The sequence below is a fragment of the Chinchilla lanigera genome, unplaced genomic scaffold (genome assembly GCF_000276665.1).
Source record: "Chinchilla lanigera isolate Chin_1 unplaced genomic scaffold, ChiLan1.0 scaffold00008, whole genome shotgun sequence".
NCBI classification, from domain to species: Eukaryota; Metazoa; Chordata; class Mammalia; order Rodentia; family Chinchillidae; genus Chinchilla; species Chinchilla lanigera.
The window spans coordinates 1,049,077-1,068,691 of NW_004955409.1; the positions used below are offsets into that span (position 1 = coordinate 1,049,077).

A 19,615-nucleotide genomic window follows, 5' to 3' on the forward strand; every position below is an offset into this window, starting at 1 on the left:
CACCCAAAATTTAACATGTTCTATTCCTACTTTGCTGGTATTTGTTTTATTTATATTTTATGATAATACATGTAAGGTCTAGCATATGTGGATGATTCTCAAAAGTCAGGGGTTTAAAAATTTTAACTAATAAGTATTAACTCTGTATGATAATGGGTTCTGTGAGATATTTGTTAATTTTTGCTTTTGATTCCCGTACTTTGGGACTTTTATCTAGAATACACTTGCCTGCACCAGTGCTTTCTGATATGATGTTTTCTATTGGTGTTAGAGTTTCAGGCCCTACAGTTAGGACTTTGGTCCATCTTGCCTTGATTCTGCACAGAGTTCAAGACAGGGACCGACTTTCCATCTTCTGCATGTGGATGTCTCGGTCAGCTTCCTGAGCCACGCGGTGAGGAAGCTGTCTTTTCCCAGTGTGTCCTTTTGGAGACTTAGTCACAGACCTGTTTGGTGTGGGTGCTGGAGGCGACTGCTGGGATCCCAGCTCTGCTTTGCCGGTCTGTGTGCCTGCTTTTACACCACCACCCTGCTCTGTTAGTGGGGGTGAGAAATATGTTTTGAAATAAAGTGTTACCATAGCTCCAACTTCGTTCTCTCTGGTTAAGATGGGTATAACTACTCAGAGTATTTGTGCTTCCGGCTGAATTTTATGGTTTTTGCTAGGTCTGTGAAGAACGCAGTTTGTGTTTTGATGGGGATTGCAGTGCACTGCTTTGGGTAACAACACTATTTTAACAACATTAATTCTTCCAAACCATGAACATGGAGGTTTTTCTAGCATCTAGTACCTTCTTCAATTTCTTCCATCAGTATTTTGTAATCTTCACCATAGAGGTCTTCCACTTCCTTAGTTAAGTTTATTCCCAGGTATTTTAATTGACTTTTGTAGCAGCTGTAAATGGGATTAGTTTCATGAAATCTTTCTCAGCAAATTACTAGTGTACAAAAAAGCTACTGATTTTTGCACGTTAATGTTGTATCCTGCTACTTTACTGAATTCCTCTGGCAGTTCTTAGTCTTTTATTATTTTTCCTTTTATAGAATCCTATTATCTACGAACAGGGGTAACTTGACTTCTTCCTTTCCTTTTGGTTTGCTTTTCTTTCTTCCTCTTGCCTAATTGCTGTGGCTAAAGCTGCTGATACTATTTGGAATAAGCAGTGACAGCAAACACTCTTGTTTTGCTCTTTCTTTTGGAGGAAATGCTTGGAAGCTGAGGCTTTTCTCCATTCAGCGTGAAGCTCTGTGGGCTTCTCTTATGTAAGCTTGACTATACTGAAGTACATTCCTTCTCTACCTAACTTGTTTGAGCTTCTATTCCGAGGGATGTTGATTTTTTCAAATGCTTTTTTTGTGTCTACTAAGGTGATTAGATGATTTTATCTTTCATTCTTTTGTCAATTTAAAAATGTAATTTACATGTACTGGTTTATGTATGATGAACCAACCTTGTATCCCTGGGATGAAATCAGCTTGATCTTGGTGAGTGATCTTTTTCTTGTGTTACTGGTATTGAGTTCAGTTTACCAGTTTGTAGTTGAGAATTTTTGCATCTAAATTCATCAAGGATACATTTCTATAGTTTTCTATTTTTGTCACATTTATTTCTGGTTTTGGTAGTAGGATCATTACAGTCTAGGAGAATGAGTTTGGAAAGGTTTGGAATAATTGGAGAGGAGTTGGTGTCAATTTTTCTTTAAAAATTTGGTAACATTCAACTGCAAAACCACCCCACTTCAGGAATTCCTGTTTGTTCCAGTGACTTCTTTATTACTGAGTCAGTCTCATTACTTGCTGTTGGCCTGTTCACTTGGTACACCTGTATGACCATGTATGTCCAGAAATTTGTTTATTTTTTCTAGATTTTCCAAATTACCAAAATATAATTTTTCAAAATAATGTTTAATGATACAATTTTTGCAGTAATATATTTTTCAGTTGTAATATTTATTTTTCATCTTTAGTTTCATTTATTTGTATCATCCACTGTTTTTGGTTAGTGTAGTTAAGGTTTGATTTTTTTTCAAAGAGCCAACTCAGGATTATTGATCATTTGTATTTTTTCCAGCCTTTATTTCATATATTTCTACATTGATCTCTCTAATTTCTTTCCATTAATTTGGGGCCTGGTTTGTTCTTGCTTTTCTAAGCTCTTAGATTACTTGAAATCTTTCTATTTTGAGAGTCTAGGCACTTACTGGTATATGCGTCTCTGTGAGTACCACTTTTATCATGTCTGATGGGTTTTGATATAATTTGTTTCCATTTTCATATGTTTGGAGAATTTTTAAATTTTCTTTCTGATTTCTTCAAGAACCTATTTTTTTACTCAAAAGTGTATTGTTTGGTCTCTGTGTATTGGTATAATTTCTAATATTTCTTATTTTGTTGATGTCTAGTTTTATTTCATTCAAATCAGAAAAGATGCAGGATATAATTTTAATGTTTTGAATTTCTTAAAACTAGTATATGGTATGATGTAGAGGAATGTCCAGGCATCAATGGAAAGAATGTGTATTCTCTAGATACTGACTGGAATGTTTTGTAAGTGCTAAGTCTGTTTGATCTACGGTGTAGTGTACTTATGATGTTTTCTTGCTGGTTTATTCTTTGGATTATCTGTTCATCGATGAAAGTGGGTTGCTGAAGAACCTCACAATTATTTTATTGGAGGCTGTCTCCCCTTTCAGATGTCACAGCTCTTGTTTTATAGAATTTGGGACACCGGCGTAAGTGCATACAGACTTAGGGTCACTATGTCTTCCTGTTGAATTGACTCCAGGATGATTATACAGTGACTCTCTTTGCTTTCTTTGTAGCTTTAACATTGAAGTCTATTTTGTGAAATTGAAGTGGAGCTACCCCTGCTTACCTGTGAGTTTCCTTGTTTGGAAGATCATGCTCAGTCTTTGTGTATCTCACTTGTGAAGTGCGTTTTTGTAGGCGGAATGCCACTGGGTCTCTTTTCTCATTCATTCAGCCCATTTGTATTATTTAATTGGAGAATTTAGTTCATTTACAGTCCAGGTTATCGCTGATAGGGAAGGAATTATTCCCCTCATTTTATTAATTTCATTCTAGTTTTGACAGTGCCTGGTACTTTTCCCCTTCTCCTTTGTCTATCCCCTCTTTCAGGGGGATTTACACTTCCCCATGCTACCATGATGGTCGTTATGTTTCTTTCCCTTCCAGATGTAGGATTCCCTCAAGCACTTTTTAAGACTAGTCTGGTGGTCATAAATTCTCTCACTTTTTGCTTGTATTGGAAGAACTTCATTTCTTTGTAATTTCTGAACGATAAACTTGCTTGCTATAGCACCCTTGGTTTGTAGTTATTTTCTTTTAGGACTTGGAGTGTGCTTTTCTCTCTTTCCTGGCCTGTAGGGTATCTGCTGAGAGATCTGCTGTTAGCCTAATGGCAATAGCCAGATGAGCTTCAAAATTAAAAGCGTAGGTGTGTTTTGGACACAAAACCAGGTGTATTTTAGTACAATCTCCTTAGGCAGTCATTCAATAAACTACTGAAAATTTAACAAAATATTTAAAGTTATTATAACAAAATGTTTGACGTTATTATAACAAAATGTTTAGGTAAAGAGAACTACTTTGTTTTCAGCATCTTCTCGTGGATTATTTCTGCATAAAGAAGTTCCTAGGTCAGGATAGGGCAGGAATAGGAACACAGAAGTTAACTGATAAACCTTTGGTCTACAGAAGAAGTTCTATTATTAACTTCTTCTGTGGAACTGAGTGTTGCTGTGGCATCAGCTGAGGAACATTCCTTCAAAAATACATTTTAAAAGCCAGTCTTACCTATCCTCCTCCTCCCCCAGAGGGCCTCTTTACACTGACTTTAGTAAAATAGACGTGTTCTGAATTGGTGATAATCCAAGTTTATATTACACAACTCATTTCTTCTTCCGGCGTTCCTAAAGTAGCCATGAGATGACAGATTTTCCATCTCTACATTAGAGAGATGTTATTCCAGAAAAGGATAAGATGAAGCATTTCTAAGTCTGTCTGAAATTTTTATTTATTTTAAAGTTTTAAATAAATTATCATTTTTGTACTGGAAATCGAGCTCAGGGCCTTGCACTTGCCAGGCAGGCGCTACACCGCTGAGCTACATCCCCAGCCCTAAATTACCATTTTGTCCCTGAGATATCCTCAGAACCTACTCCTGTGCCTGGCATATGACAGTGCTGGGTGTATGCTTGCTGACTGAATATCTCTCCTGGTTATAGACTGATCCCTCATGAATCTCTGTGCAGGAAGCCAATCCTTCTGTCCACACAGCCATGCTGTGGTTCTGGGTTAGGCTAAACTGAACAACAAACATGGAGCCAGGCGGTTCAGCCCAGGTCACCCTCACTGACTGAAGCTGGAGGCCGCACTTCTATATTCTTTCCTTTTTTAAACTGCAACTATTCTGACTTTTCCACAAAATAAGTTTCCTCTCTTTATTCCAAGGATTTTATTTTTAGATGGTTCTTCATAATCCCTTTGGAGAGAGAATATGTGCTTCTACATTTAAATAATCAGAACTGTACTGTGTCTAATAGCCTTGCAATTCTTGATTTTTGGCTCCAGGGATTGTACCATCTAGAGGGAACTCACAATACAGAAGCAAAACTGTCTGGATGATGATACTGGGGCATAAAGAGTCTAAATACTTCATCCAAGGCCACAAAACTAAGCAACAGAGCTGGGGCTGGAGCTCAGGGGTTTTGATATCAGAGATCATGTTGTTGACCATAGGTTTTTAAATCATATTTTTGAAGGAGACTATACATAACTGATCAAGGTAATTCTTTTATAAAGTTTGTTTTATTAGATAATTAGTCCACTCCTCACTCCCATTCTGGGTTAGGTATGCCTGTGTGCACTGCAGAATCAAAGATGAAACTCAGAGCCTCGTGGAAGAGACAGGTGAGACCGATGTCCCTCGACATGCCTGCTGAGCAGCGCGTCCTACACCGGGAGGGATGTCACACACTGTCAGGTACGTGGAGAGGGAGCAGAAGCCGCTAACCCAGCCGGGAGAGGTCCCCAAGGTCTCCTGGGCTGGCGTTACCTGGGGTGGGTATTCCAGGTAGGTGGGGACCGTGCTGCAGAGACGTCACAGTGCATAGAATGCCGCGGCAAACAGTCAGGTGGAGATGGGGCAGGGAGGGAGGGCAGGGCTCAGACCTCACAGGTCCTTCTGACAATGATGACGAGTTGGGTGTTCATCCCGTGAGGGAATGGTTATACCTAAAATAGTTTCTATGACAGGTGGAAATGGATTCGAAGGTGAGTGAGTCAAAATAAGCCAGTTTATGCTGTGGTAACAGACAAATCTCTACTGTCAGGGACTTCTTGCAGTAAGGGATAGTTTCTTAAAAATATCCAAAGACTGAAGCTGCCAGGGTGACCTTATCCACAGCAGCTGTGCGTCTGGGACCTGTTCCCTCACGGTCACTGCAGAGTAGAGAGTGGAAGGCGCTGCAGGCGGGGGCTGGGAAGTGACCCCCATCTCTTCCTCCCAGGTCTCATCGCCCAAAACCTGCCGCATGTCCCAGGGCAACACAGTCCACTGCGAATGGACGCCCCTTCATGTCTCATTTCCGAAGGGCCAAGCACACCTAGAGATTCTCTAGTGTCATCTGAGGTAAACCATGTCTATTCTTTGTCAGTCAGCAGGTCCTGTTTTGAACCCGTACTGGGCACCAGGAGAAGTAGGGCTATAACTGCGGCTTGGGGCAGCCTATTCATGCCACTGTGCTGTGGGCCGGGAGAGAGCCCTCCGTCAAGACGGGCAGTGAGTAGGGTGTGCAGGGCACAGGAGCCCGGTCACAGAGACTCGGGGGCTGTGTCTGACATGAACGCTAGGCATGTGGATCATCCCTTGAGAGCTAGACTGGAAGGCTGGTTCTGGCTGCTCTGCCGGGGACAGACCTCAGGGCTGGGGCAAAAGCATGGGGAGCCAGGAGGAAGAGGCTTCGTGACTCCCGTGAGCAGCGGGGAGAAGCACCAAGCTAGCAACACCCTGGACACGGCGTGCATCTGAAGTTAAGATGCTAATTTTGTGGCAAAACCATCAGAATTTGGAGGCAGGTCAGATGTGTGACATGAAACACACGATCATGAGCTGGCGGGAGAAGGGAGTGGCTGTCAGTGGAGGGGAACGGCTCTTGGTCACGAGACTACTCCTACACGAACGCAGAGGGGATCTGCGGAGCAGTGGTCCCCCGTCACTCAGACCCTGAGGTGTCTCTTCTGGGGTTGCAAATGATAACTGTGCCGATGGAAGGGTCTCTTAGAAACAGAGCTCAGCTCCAAGCATTTCTCCACTAACCAGACTTCACTTCTACCTACCTAACAAGAAAACTACTCAGTAGCAAATACTATAAATATGTATTTGTGAAAGCAAGCTAGAAAATATTAATCTACGTTTAATTTATGTGGATATGTTGCAATTTATTTACATTTTATTACACATGACATACATGGTAAAGGCATGTTTGATTTATAGGAAATGCCTACAAGGCCTTCTGGTAGAGATAAATTGCTTAGAGCTGGGGATATAGCTCAGTGGCACAGCACCTGCCTGGCAAGCACAAGATCCTGAGTTCAATTCCCGATGCACACACACACACACAAAGAAATAAACTGCTTAACTGGTTTACCCTTATGATTATGTTTGCTTTGGCAGTTTGCTTCCTTCCCTGGCTGTGAACTAATAGGCCAGGGTGGTGGAGATTCTCTCCCGGCCAGCTCTGCTCAGACTCCCCTAAGCCCTCTGTGTAATGGGACCTCGGCTTTGAGGCATCTGCCTTAGTCTCTATATTGCCCAGTTTTAACAAAACTCTGGCTTTGTCCATGTAGCCCAGATCTCCCTTCCCTGATGTTTCAGTCACATTCTGATACTGGATGGAGTTTCCCCCCTCTCGCCTGGGTAGATCTGCTCAGCCTGGGCTGCCTTCAGCAAAAACCTTATCACATGAGCTTAGCCAGAGTCCCTGACCCTTGAGGTGCCCTTCAAGTAATTACCTTCCAGTGACCCCTGCCCCTCATGTACCACCGCAGCCTTTCACTATATATAGTAAGTTTGGATTTTACCCTTTAGGTAAAATAAGAACAAGGATGTTAAAAATGTAGAATGCTTCTTCAGGGAGGAAGAGAGAAGAAAGACAATGGGAAGCCATAACAAAGCAAGCCAGTGGCAAAGCGCCGGCCACTTTCATGCCCAGGAGCCCCGAGAATCAGGCTCCTAGACTGGGAGCCATGAGCACAGTTGATAAATATTATGATAAGTTTGTGGTTATATTTTGTTTTCCTTACACAATCCCAACTTCCAGCATTCATTTTTTTCTCTCCTGTCATGCAAAGAAATCAGTGGTCCCAGAAGGGGGTAACGGCCCATGACCTGCACCTTCAGTGCTGTGTGGGAAAGCACTGCTGTTTTAACCCAAAGTCTGTCTCTAGAATTTGCCTTGCCCAGGTGACCAGAGGCTTCCATGGGCGATACACAGTCATGCGTGTGTAGGGGGTGAAGGGGAGCGGGCAGTGGCCGGTTTGCAGAGTCAACCCCAAACACCACTTTTCCAGAAGCAGTAGCAGTACGTATACCAGAGAGCGCATTAAAAACTCCAGTGCGTAAAAAGAGGCATGCTAGGAAGCAAAAAGTAGCATATGAACACCACATAACCTGCAAAGGATAAGATCTGGGACTTACTTTAGAATTTTCTGCAAATTAAGTAAAATTCAAGCAGTCCCAGAGAATAAAATCAGCAAAGTATTAACAGGTAATTTTATACTCAGTGGAGTACTAATCTTCCAAAAAGAAGGATAAACTTGAATCATTTGTCGGAAAATAGATGCACCTCGAGATCATCATGTTAAGTGAAATAAACAAATCAGACACACAAGTTTAAATATCTCATGGCTTCTCTGATATGAGAAACCCAAAATACAAATAAACAGCAAAATAAAAGAATGGGAAGTAGGGAGACAGAGTTTTTGGGAAAAGGAAGGAGACCAAGAAACGGAGGGGGGGAAGGAGGGAGGGGATGGAAAAGATCTGAGGTATGTTCTGTGCATGGACCAATGCCTTACAAAAAATGTAATCATGATATGTCTTGGTTACTTTTTTCTCCTTGCTGAGACAAAATACCAAATGCTCAAAATTAAGGAAGGAAAGGTTTATTTAGCTCACAGTTTGTGGAGGTTTCAGTCTGTAATCAGCTGGCTCCAAGGCAAGGTGGCCAGGCACAGGGGCAGCTGTTCAAGGAAGCAGAAGACAGAAAAAGCAGCAAGAGCAAAAGTGGGGAGAAGCAAGCCTCTTTTCCCTCCTTACATTGTGTGCTGGCTACCCACCCAGGCCCACACCATCTCCATGCCCTCCTCTGCCACAAGCTGAGGATGTTCATAAAGTAAGGGACCTGGCCCCCTGCTGAATCACTTTAAAGTTTAAAGTTGAACTTTTAAACTTCTCAAGTTGACACAATGAACAACATCCTAGAGCAGGCAGGGCAGGTCCTTTCCACCCCAGGATGTAGAACTGCTGAGTCACTTAGTTAAACCTCTAGACTCCTCAAGTTGACACAATGTATCAATCATCACAATAGACTACAAACACAAACTGATAAAACTAAAAATTAAAAAGAAGAAAAACATATGACTTAATTTCTTCAAAAGCTAAAGAAAAAAACCACAGATAATTCACAGAAAGTAAGAATTAGTTCACTAGGCGTGTCTTGAAGGGTGTTCAACTCTCTGATAGAACAGCCCCACTTATCTCTGCAAAAGAGAGGGGTGACATGAGCAAAACGTGCACAGTGAGATGCCGCTCTAACACTGAGATCCTTTGAACAGTACCGAGAGGACAAATATTACTAAATGCAGACATTTGGCTCTCTAGGTGGGAAGCATATGTACAACTGATAACTCTGCGTTTTTTCTGTATTTTTGAAATATGTCTTGATAAAAATGTACATTATAATAATTTAACCATCTTGTTCCATAAAAATGTATCCTTCTGTCTCTTCCATGAGGTAAAATGTACGGGGAGCATTGAGTTTAGGGAACAATGCAGAAACAGGAGCAGCTGTCCTTTCATCTGGTCCCAAATCTGCCACTCCCCCGTGGTGTGACCTGGGAAAATCCCTCACTGCTCACAAAGCTGATTCCTGACACAAAAACCCTGCACAGTAATATCCGACTTCACCGCCTGATGTTAAAGTGAGGAATGAAAATGACTGCATAAGGTTGAACTGAGTAAGTTCACATATATGAAAAGGATGCTCAAATGTGAGGAAATAACATGAAAATTCTCAAGCCTGTAGCTAATGTGAAGTAAATGAGCATAGTTTCCCACTTAGTGTCATTGTGAATTTATGGAAACAAACATTAGGAATGAAAAAGCAGAGGTCAGAAAACACACAGTTTTCTTACCGGGTCTATGAGCTGGAAATAGAGTTCGTGGCAGTTGTCAAAAATGTACTTGTAAGTGGAGTCCAGGCAGGCACGGACGCAGTCCTTCACCACTGTGCTGGCCCGCGGCGGGCTCTGCAGCTCCAGGACCTGCAGACAGATTGGACCCCTCAGCATGGGCAAGACTGCAGCCTCATCGAAATCTCAAACAGCATCTAATGATGCTTTCAGTTCATTTGTCTATGTGAAGGAAGCATTTATACACGGCCAATGTATAAGCAGTTATCCTAACTTTCTGATGTAACATTTTCTCGGAAATGTTCTTGGCTGTGAACATTCAAATAGAAGCACCAGAAGGGATAGCAACGACATAGTCCATTCATGTGATGCCATTCACTCATTCGATGAATATTTTCCACTGTGTGTCAGGTAACGGTGCTATTTGGTAAACAAAATAAAGAAAAATTCTTTTTATCTCAGGTTTAAATTTCGGCAGGTAGTGAGTAAGACAAGTGATTAAATATATTATGTGATGGTGCGTGTTGACCTGAGGCAGGAATGTTTCAGGGAAGCAGGAGAGGTCCAGGGGCCAGTGAAAGCAGAGGGAGTCTGAGGAGAAATAAGAGGAGAATGGAGATTGGGAAGCTCACCCAGACCCTCTGGAGGACCTTGGTTCTGATCCAGATGGGAAAGAGTTGGACATTGTGCAGAAGAGCAAAGTACCAGACTTTTTATCTTTTAGAAAACACCCCTTCTCTCTTCTCCACCAGCATGGCCTCACACACAGCGTGTAAGGGAGGCCTATACTGGGAAGGAAGGGAGAAGAAAGTGACTATCATCAAGAAAACATGCGAAGTGTAAAACTCACTAGAAGATGAATACACAAAGAGGAAAGAGAAAACAACCCTACGGATACAGAAATACTACTCCAACACAAGAACAAGACAAGAATGAAAGAACAAAGGATAATCAAGGTAAACAGAAGAAAAGTAGTAAAAATATAGTAGTCATCCTTATACATCAATACAAACACCGAATATAAGTGAATGAAGCTGTCTGATTAAGATACAAACTTGTTGAATGGATAAAACAACAAGATCCATAACTTGCTGCCTACAAAAACTTGCTTCATCAATAAAGGCACACAGAAATGGAAAGCAAAGGCAGATAGAAACTGGACATTAGACCAGTTAAACAAATAATGGGCCATTAAAGAATGAAAAAGAAAATTGAAAATTTCTTGAAACATACCAAAACTTTATGGGATGAAACAAAAGTACTAAGAGTGAAAGTTATGGCAGTAAACACCTACATTAAACCCGGACCCAAAATTAGTAGAAGCATAGATAACAAAGATCAGAATAGAAATAAAAAATAGAAACTAAAACATATCTAAAGGATCAATGAAATAAAGAGTTGGTTTTCTGAAAACATAACCAAAATAGACAAATCTTTACTCAGTCTAACCAAGGTAAAGAAGAAAACTGACCTCCCAAACCAAAATTTAGAGATGAAAAATGAGACATTACAACTGATACAACAGTAACATAAAGAATCTTTGAGACTATTGTGAACAGCATTAAGCCAACAAACTGGAAAACCTAGAAGAAATGGCTACATTTCCAGACAAATCACCATCAAAATTAAACCACAAAGACATAGGAAAGCTGAAGAGACTAATAACTAGCAACCATATTTAATCAGTAATGAAAATTCTCCCAGTAAAGAAAAGCTTAGGACCAAGTGGATTCATTGCTGAAATCTACCAAACTGTGGATGAGTGGACACCAATTCATTATAAACTATTCCAAGAAACTGAAAGGGAGGAAATGCACCTAACTCATCTGACCAGGCCAGCACTGCCCTGACACCAAAGCTAGACTAGGGTACAGCAGAAATCACAACTGTAGATCAGCTCCCAACTTCCCCTCCCCTCCAGCACCTCCCCTCCCCTGTACTCCCCTCCCATTCAGTACTGGGGACTGAAACCAAGGGCCTTTGTGCTAAGCCTCATCCCCAGCACTTTGTGACACAGGGTCTTGCCAAGTTCCCCAAGCTGGGCTTGAACTTCCAGAGTGCTGGAATTATATCTGTCTACCACCATGCTTAGCCATTTTTGTTGAGATCTGGAAGAAGGTAAGGATGTCCGTTTTCATTATTCTTATTTAACCTAGTGCTGGGATTCCAGCTAGAGAAATTAAGCAAAAAAAAAATAAATGGAGGGCATATGACTGGGAAGGGCAGAGGTCACGTTTTCCTGTTTGCAGTAACGTGACTAAGAAAACCCAAAGACTCTACCAAAAGACTACTAGAACTGATAAATGAATTCTGCAAAATAGTAAGAACAAATAAAAACACAACCATCCATAGCTCTTCTATACATCTGAGAAAGAAATTACAAAAGCAATTCCACTCACAGTAGGTACAGAAAAACAAAATACTTAGTAATGAACTTAACCAAGGGAGTGAAAGACCTCTACAATGACAACTACAAAACACTGACAAAAGAACACAAACATAGAAAGACTTTTCATGTTCATGGACTGGAAGAATGTATATAAAAGTTTATATACTGCTAAGTGCCATTTACAGATGCAACTCCATTCTTATCAAAATACCAATATCAGTCTTCACAGAACTCAGATAAACAACCCTAAAACCAGGGTATAAGCACACAAGACTTGGAATAGCCAAATAAATCTTGCGCAAAAAACCAAAGCTTTAGGCATCACAATATCTGAGTTCAAGACTTCCTACGGAGTGATCATCACCAAGGCAGTATGGCATTGGTATCAAAACCAGTGCCACAGGACAGAAGTGCCAGATGTGAACCCACACACCTCGGGCCAACTGATTTCAGCTAAGATGTCCAAAACACACATCCAATGAATGATGCTGGAGACACAGGATTGCACAGGCAGGACAGGAAAATTTGATCCCTGTGTCTCACTTCCTACAAGAACCAATTCAACACAGATCAAAGGCTTACATATAAGACCGGAAACTACGCAGAGAGGCAGTAAGACATGTGCATAGGCAATGATTTTTTGGATAAGATCATAAAAGCAAAAATTGACAATAAGATGCTATCAGCTGAAGAATTTTCTGCACAGCCAAAGGAGTAATGAACAGAATAAAGTGACAGCTACAGAATGGAATAAAATTTATCCAACAGAAGATTAATATCCAAGGAAGTTCAGAAGTTTGACAAAAAGCCAAAAAAAAATCAAATTAAAATGGGAAAATCATCTGGGTACTTCTCAAAAAAAGCACACATGGCCAAATATGTGAAAAAATAGTCAACATTGCTAGCCATCAAGAAAATGTAAATCAAAACGACATGAAATAACACCTCAGGGGTCAGAAAATTATCAAAAAGGGAAAAATGACATAAATACTGGGGAGGAGGCAGAGCAAAAGGCACTCTTAGGCACTGTTGAGGGGAATGTGTTTAGGAAGAGTGGTGTGGAGTCCACATAGAAAAACAAAAATCGATCTACTACAGAACCCAGCCATTCCCCTTCAGGGCATTTAAGGAAATAAATTCAGAATATCGCAGAGACTTTTATGTTTAGGGGGTAGCGGAGTCACTCAGAGTATCAAGTGGGACGAACGGACACACAGTGTGTGATTTATGTCACAGCGGAACACTGTTCAGACAGAGAGAGGGAGGGGCAGAGACAGGAGGGCCAAGGAGGGAGGGAGGAGGAGAGGGAGAGGATATCTTGATATTTGTGGCAAAGCAGACATAACTGGAAGACATTATGTTAAGTGAGATAAACCAGGTAGAAAAATGCAAATACTACCTGTTCTTTCTCATATGTGAAGCTAAAAAGCCAATCGTGTAGTACAATTGAGTACTGCAGTCTGAGAGGGGAGGGCTGGGGGACAGGAGGTGGGTGGATAGAAGGTCCTAACACATAGCCTTAAAGACGGAATAAGATCCGGTGTTCTACGGCACAGACACAACTGCAGTTCACTATGATCTGCTGCATGCTGAATGAACTATGAGAAGGAAGGAATTCAAGGCTCCAAAGATAAAGCACTGATTCAGAGACAGAAGTGCAAACCCCTGATTTGATCAGCTCACACTGTGTCAATATACTGAGTTTCATAAGTGTGCACAAGTTCTTGCTAATTAAAATTTTTAAAAAAGAATTAAAAAGTTCCCTGTGCTGCCTAAAGGTGAACTGTGGAAAAAGGAGAAAGATCAGTTGTGAGACTAGGGAAAAACTCATCAAGAGAAGGGGAGACATGGACCAAAGTGGCAGGACCGAAAATTGTTAGAAGTATGCCGAGTCTGGGGGGGGGTATGGTAGGAAAAACTCGCGGGATTTGCTGGCCATTTGGAAGACTGGTACGGGAAGAAGAAAGCATTTCGGTCATCTGGCAACTTGGCCAATGCTGCTGGCCTCTGACTTGAAGGGGAGCCTGCTCCTGGGAGGTCAGGGCTCAGTTAGGACAGTGTAAAACGGGGACTCCAGTGGGCAAAAGGTCACTTCCAAGTTGCTATTTGACCAAGCGAATCTGTGGTAATGGAGATGCCTTGGTTTAAGGTATAAGTTGGGAAATGATAAACTAAAGGGGATTTAAGAGAACGCCAGGTGAGTATGGATGGAGAGGAGAAGAGCAAAGAGGTCCAGGAAGAAAACGCCATGCAGTTCTCCCGCTGTGACAGCAGGCAAATGAGAGGACACAAGGGGAAAGCCCTCAAAGGAACAATGGGACAGGGGGAAATCAGACAGGGGGATGTCCAGGAAGTCTAGGGAGGAACGTGGTTCCGGAGGAAGGAGCACGGAATGTTCTAAATTCTGCAGGATATTGTAAGGGGGCATCCAGAGCTGCCCATCACAGATGACCTTCTCGGAAGTATTTCTGGGGAAGGGATGGCATAAAAGTCTGATTGCAGTGGGTTCAAAAATAAAGGCGGGTATGAAGATTTAATACTGCTAAAATGCCTATTCTCTCCAGATTGACTTGGAGATGTTGTGTGGTCTCAATCAAAACCTGGGCAAGAACTAAAATCACCTAAACAATGATGAAAAATGAGAAGAAAAGGAGAATGCACACATTGTGATTTTAAGATTTGCTATAAAGCTACAGTAATCACGACAGCCTGGTAGTAGTAGAAGTACAGAAAACTGGACAGTGTAGAGAGCTCATAAATAGATACAAAACACAGTTAATTGATTTTTACAATAATACAAAAGCAGCTCAATGAAGAAAGGAAAATCATTTCAATAGATGGCACTAGAACCATTATACATAAACATGCAAAAATTATCCTTGATTCCTATTTCACGTCTTATTAAAAAAACACTAAAATCCTAAGTGGAGCATTGACCTAAACATAAAAGGTAAAATAAGCTGGCCGTGGTGGCCTGCACCTGTAGTTCCCGAACTCTGGTAGGTTGAGGGAGAAGAATTATAAATTCGAGCTCATCCTGGGCACCTTAACAGCTTAGAGAGACCCTGTCTTAAAATTAAAAAAAAAAAGACCATGAATGTAGCTTAGTGCATAGGCCCTGAGGTCTATTCCCAGTACAAACAAACAATGAATGGAAAAAATAGAGCTTTAGGACAAACAGAAAAACTGATTTTGGTTTTGCTAAAAGTATTACCCATAAATGAAAAAGACTGATAGATAACAAATTATGTCCAAGGTCCTCTGGGAATGGGAAGACAAAGCCCAGACAGGAACAGAATATTGGCAAATCAAGTATCTGACAAAAGACCTGTGTTCACAAAACCTGAAGTACTCCCAAGGAGTACTCTCAAGGACATTGTATTCTCAGACAGTGTTAGATTGTAACTGTTCTCACCAGGAATGGGAACTCTGTGAGGTAAGGAATATACTGAATTAGTGAGGTTTAGTCCTTCCCAATGTGTATACATTTCAAAACATCATGTACTTAATAAATACATAAGATTTCATTTTCAAATCAAAAAAATTGAAAACTCAACAATATGAAAAAATTTCCATAGATTCTTTGTGAGAGGAAATATTCAGATAGAAAGTCAGTTCAAGTAAAGGTGCACAAAATTGTTAATTTTAGAGAAAAAAATTAAGGCTGGGGTAAGATACAAGTTCAGTCCTACTAGGAAGGAAGAGAGAAAAGGAGGGAGCTTTTGAGGGCACGAGGGAGGCGGGAGGAGAGGACAGGGAGTGCACAGTCCTTGCCCTGTGGAGGCACCTGGCGTGGGGAAGGGACTGTCCAGGAGGGTGGACACACAGGACAGGAGCAACGTGGGGTGGTGCGGGGTGTGTGGGTTGGATCCTGAGGATCCTCTCCTCTCTTAGCCCTGTTTTCTTGTTTGTTTTTTACCTTTCTCAGTGAATGAAGCAGCAAAGTCAGCTGTTGATGATGTGGGTGTGAAGGTGCGAGTTCGGGATCCTGCGTTTCCTGAGGCAGTGGGGCCGGTCTGACGGGGCTCACACTGTGGGTGCCTCGCCCTCCTCCCATCCCCTCTTCGCAGGACCAGGCAGCCTCTGGGTCCTTCCCGGTCACCTCCCATCTCCCATGACCCTCCGCGCTCTGACTCCAACCCTAGCCAGGAGGCCGTGGTGGGCATCACAGGGCTAGCCCAGCTTCGGGCACTGGATCTGAAGCCGGACGAACTTCTGCTAGTCACTGACGCAGTGTGCTTTTATTTCCTGTCTCTGATATTTAAAAAAAAAAATTTTTAATTCTTTGGTGAAAAAAAAAATTGTGGAGAGCTAAAAAGAAAATAAAAATTTTTGTCTTTCTTTTTCTATCCCACAACTTTCTGCAAAAGCATCACAGCCTGTAGCCTAGCAACCTGTATTGGAAAGTTTTCCATTAATTGAATTGCTGGCCAAAATTATGATTATAAAGAATCTACTATTAAGCAGAGATGTGTCTAAGAATAAATGCCTGGGTAGTTGGTGGATAATAGCCAGTTACACTAACAGACTGGGTGATCAATACGTTTCTGTATACGCATTGCCACGGCTGGAAACGGAAGGGCCTACCCCTGGGGAAATAAGAGCCAGCTACCCTTCTACAACAAGAAGTATGCCGGACCTCTGAGCTAAAGCTGAAACAAGTGAACTCCATGTCTATCTACCTCTCTTTAGGATTTTCTTAATGTTCCACATTCCATATCCACTGAAAGCTTCGAGATAAATTGAATTTTAAAGCAAATTTGAGCACAGTATTGTTAGTAAGAAGGAGAGTGCTTCCTTGACACAGCCTGTGTGCGACGGCCCCATGGCTCAGGCTTGGGACTGGCACTGAGCCACACTGACCAGGGCGTGTGTCCTGAAGTCACCCAGACAGCTGCGGAAAGAGGACGGATCGATACCTTCATCCTGAAGAAGGCGATGCTGGTGAGCAGGTCCACTGTGGACTTCAGGTCCTGCAGCCTCTCGCTGTTGCTGGCTGGGAAATTTTCCTGGTAAACAGAAAACAGAAAATGGGTAAAATTTCCAGTGGGAAATAAACTAAAGCTAGCTAGTAATGAAACAAAGGGGTGAGTAAGCACGTAACCTTTAAAAAAATCCCTAAAGTATTTTATGTAGAAAGTAAAAGATGTGGAAATATGTATGCTCTCCTTTGTCTTAGAAAGCAATTGATTCATCCTCACTATTTGATAAAAAGACACAAAACAATGTTACTGCGAGGGTATGATAATTCTTGCTCATATAATAGTCTCTCCGTGAAGGGAAAGGAGAGTAGCATGTTTGAAAACCTTCCTTGATTTCCTAAAGACAGGTGCTTTTACTTTCAAAAGTATTTTGAGCATCGTTCGTGCAATACATTTACTTTCAGTCACGAAGACACCTTTAAAAGAAAAAATATAACATTGCGCTGCATTGTCTTGTGAAGTACTGGGAATTTCAACAAAAATTTTCTTTTAGAGATTTGGTGAGAAGTGCCATTTAAAAATACAGATGTTCATAATTCTGCAGGAAAAGGAAGGTATAACTAAGAAATGTTTGAATGGAGGTGCAGTTCTTTTTTTTTTTTTTTTTTTTTTTTTGGTACTGGGAATCGAACTTGGGACTTCGCGCTTACCAAGCAGGCGCTTGTACCAAGAGGGGCAGTTCTAACACTGAAAAATTTCTCCTATTAGTTTTCTCTCAGCCTGGCTTTGTGAAGAGCCATTGGGAAAACACAAGTGACTTCCAGACGTCTCTAGGACAGGGACAGTGCTGGGTGCCCACGTGACAGGGAGCCCTGGGCTCACACCCCTTCATGCTCCCAAATATCCTTCCCAGTGCCTGGCATGGCGGCAATTTCCAGAAATATGCAATTAGGCATGTCATAAGAGAACAATTAAAAATAAATGCAAAGGGGTGCATGTGTAGTGTGCACACGAGAGCATGTATTTAGGGTAAACTGTTCAAGAGTGTAAGATGTCCATGAGCAGCTATAGTTATGACTGGACCATTTTTGTAATTAAAACTTGTAACTGAATTTTTTGTAACTAACCCACTTTGTAACTAAAGCGGCATGTGTGTGGGTGTGTTTGCACACACATTACACACAGATGAATACGTATTTGTATAGTGTATATGTTTCACCTGGTTTTGAAATAATAGAATTATGGGCAATGAACTCTGGACAGCTTATACTGATACAGGATGAGAGAATTAATGACGGTTATTTGAACAATTATCAAGGTAAAGCTGTGCACGCACAGGGAGTGTTGTTAAGACTGTTATAGTTTAACTGGGGAAAAGCACTGGACAGGAAAGGAAAGGGTAAGATCAGTCGTAGATTGGCAGGACCTCAAACTGTCATGTTTACAGTTCCTTTGCGCAGCTGTTAGATTTACACTACGTCAAGGGATCATATGAAGCAAGCACAATAGTTTACCTTCAGGGAAATGGCTCTGTACATACCCGATACTTTGACAGGTCAATCCTTAGAGAGTTATGCAACTGGTCCAGTAGCTTTATGAATTTTTCCCTCTGTACCAAGAAAATACAAAAAAGAATATAGAATTATGATGGAGACCACTACAAAGCGGCTCTGAGCAGGATTTAATAATAACCAATTGGTTTTCCATGTTTACGTGTGAGTTGTCCGAAGCTTAGGCACCTTGTCTGGAGGTGGGCAGTGGGACTCACGGTAGGTGAACCTTTATGAGTCACAGGTTTCTGCAGAGGCCTGTATTGGCCTGTGAAGCTGTGATGCCTCAAAGGACAGGATAAGGTCACAGCTGAGGACGTCTGGCTCCAACCCCAATTAACTACAAGGAGACCGCAGCCGCAGGCTCCACACTCCTACAATAAATACCAACCTAAAGACAAGGTAATTCCCCTGATTGACGTAATTTACTACTTGGGAAAATATTTCCCAAGGTCTTACTCAGATTCCTGCATTTTCTTGAGTATCTCCCTTCTTTGTTTGAAAAACAAATAAATACAGGCCACCTGGAGAAATCTTTGTCTTAACCCAGAGAATCTGAAATTCTGTAGGAGAGTTGGACACTGCTGGAGCCCTAAAATCATTTCAATTGTCTTATTTATTTAAGCCTTCACCGTCTACTCATTTGGGAGATTGTGGGCCTGGTTAACCCACAATAACTAAGGGTTTTAACCTGAGAGAATTAAATGGCTACTCTAAATTTAATCCTCACAATTATTTATACGAGTCATCGTTCCCACCTTAGAGAAAGACAGGATGGAAGATGTTAGCAACTTTAGCAAGATCATGGAACTACTCAGTTCTCTTTATACCAAATCCAACTCTTCCCAGTAAGTCATGCTGCGCCTATACAATGAAGGAGGAGGGTGAGCTTTTCTTACAGTGCTCTGCAGAGAGAGCCCCGAAGGATGAGTCCTCACTGCACACCTCCATCTGCACTGACTCAGAGGGGTGCAGCACCAGCAAGAGGAGAGAAGATACAGCACACCCCTCACCATGCTCAGGCACACCAGCCTCGCCCACCCAGGACACACACCGCAGATCCAGAGACTTCCCCACCTGTGAAGTGGGAACAGATGTTGCTTTGTATCAAACACAATCTGACAGAGCATTTTCCTTTTGGAGGCAAATATGAAGTTCATAATCTAAAAGGACTGACTGCTTTAAGGAGAAGCTTATGTGTTAGCATAAAAGAGTCTGAAAATCAAGCACCCCAGGTGGTGGCTGCTGCCCCTGGACGCCATGACAGGGTTAGGTAGTCCTCTTGATAGATGTGTTGGGGGTGGTAAGGGTAAGGAATT

The 19,615-nt window shown here is 41.8% G+C and overlaps 1 protein-coding gene across 2 annotated transcripts in view; it reads right to left on the bottom strand.

Annotated features, from left to right (window-relative positions):
* Unc13c (unc-13 homolog C (C. elegans)) overlaps positions 1–19,615 on the bottom strand; it is a 435,225-nt gene that overhangs the window by 159,165 nt on the left and 256,445 nt on the right. For both annotated transcript variants that reach the window (XM_013510339.1, XM_005376625.2), the window contains 3 exons: positions 18,287–18,355; positions 16,744–16,833; positions 9,439–9,567 (listed from right to left, as the gene is read on the bottom strand). In XM_013510339.1, coding sequence (XP_013365793.1) covers positions 9,439–9,567; positions 16,744–16,833; positions 18,287–18,355 — 288 coding nt within the window. The remainder of the gene's footprint in view (positions 1–9,438; positions 9,568–16,743; positions 16,834–18,286; positions 18,356–19,615) is intronic.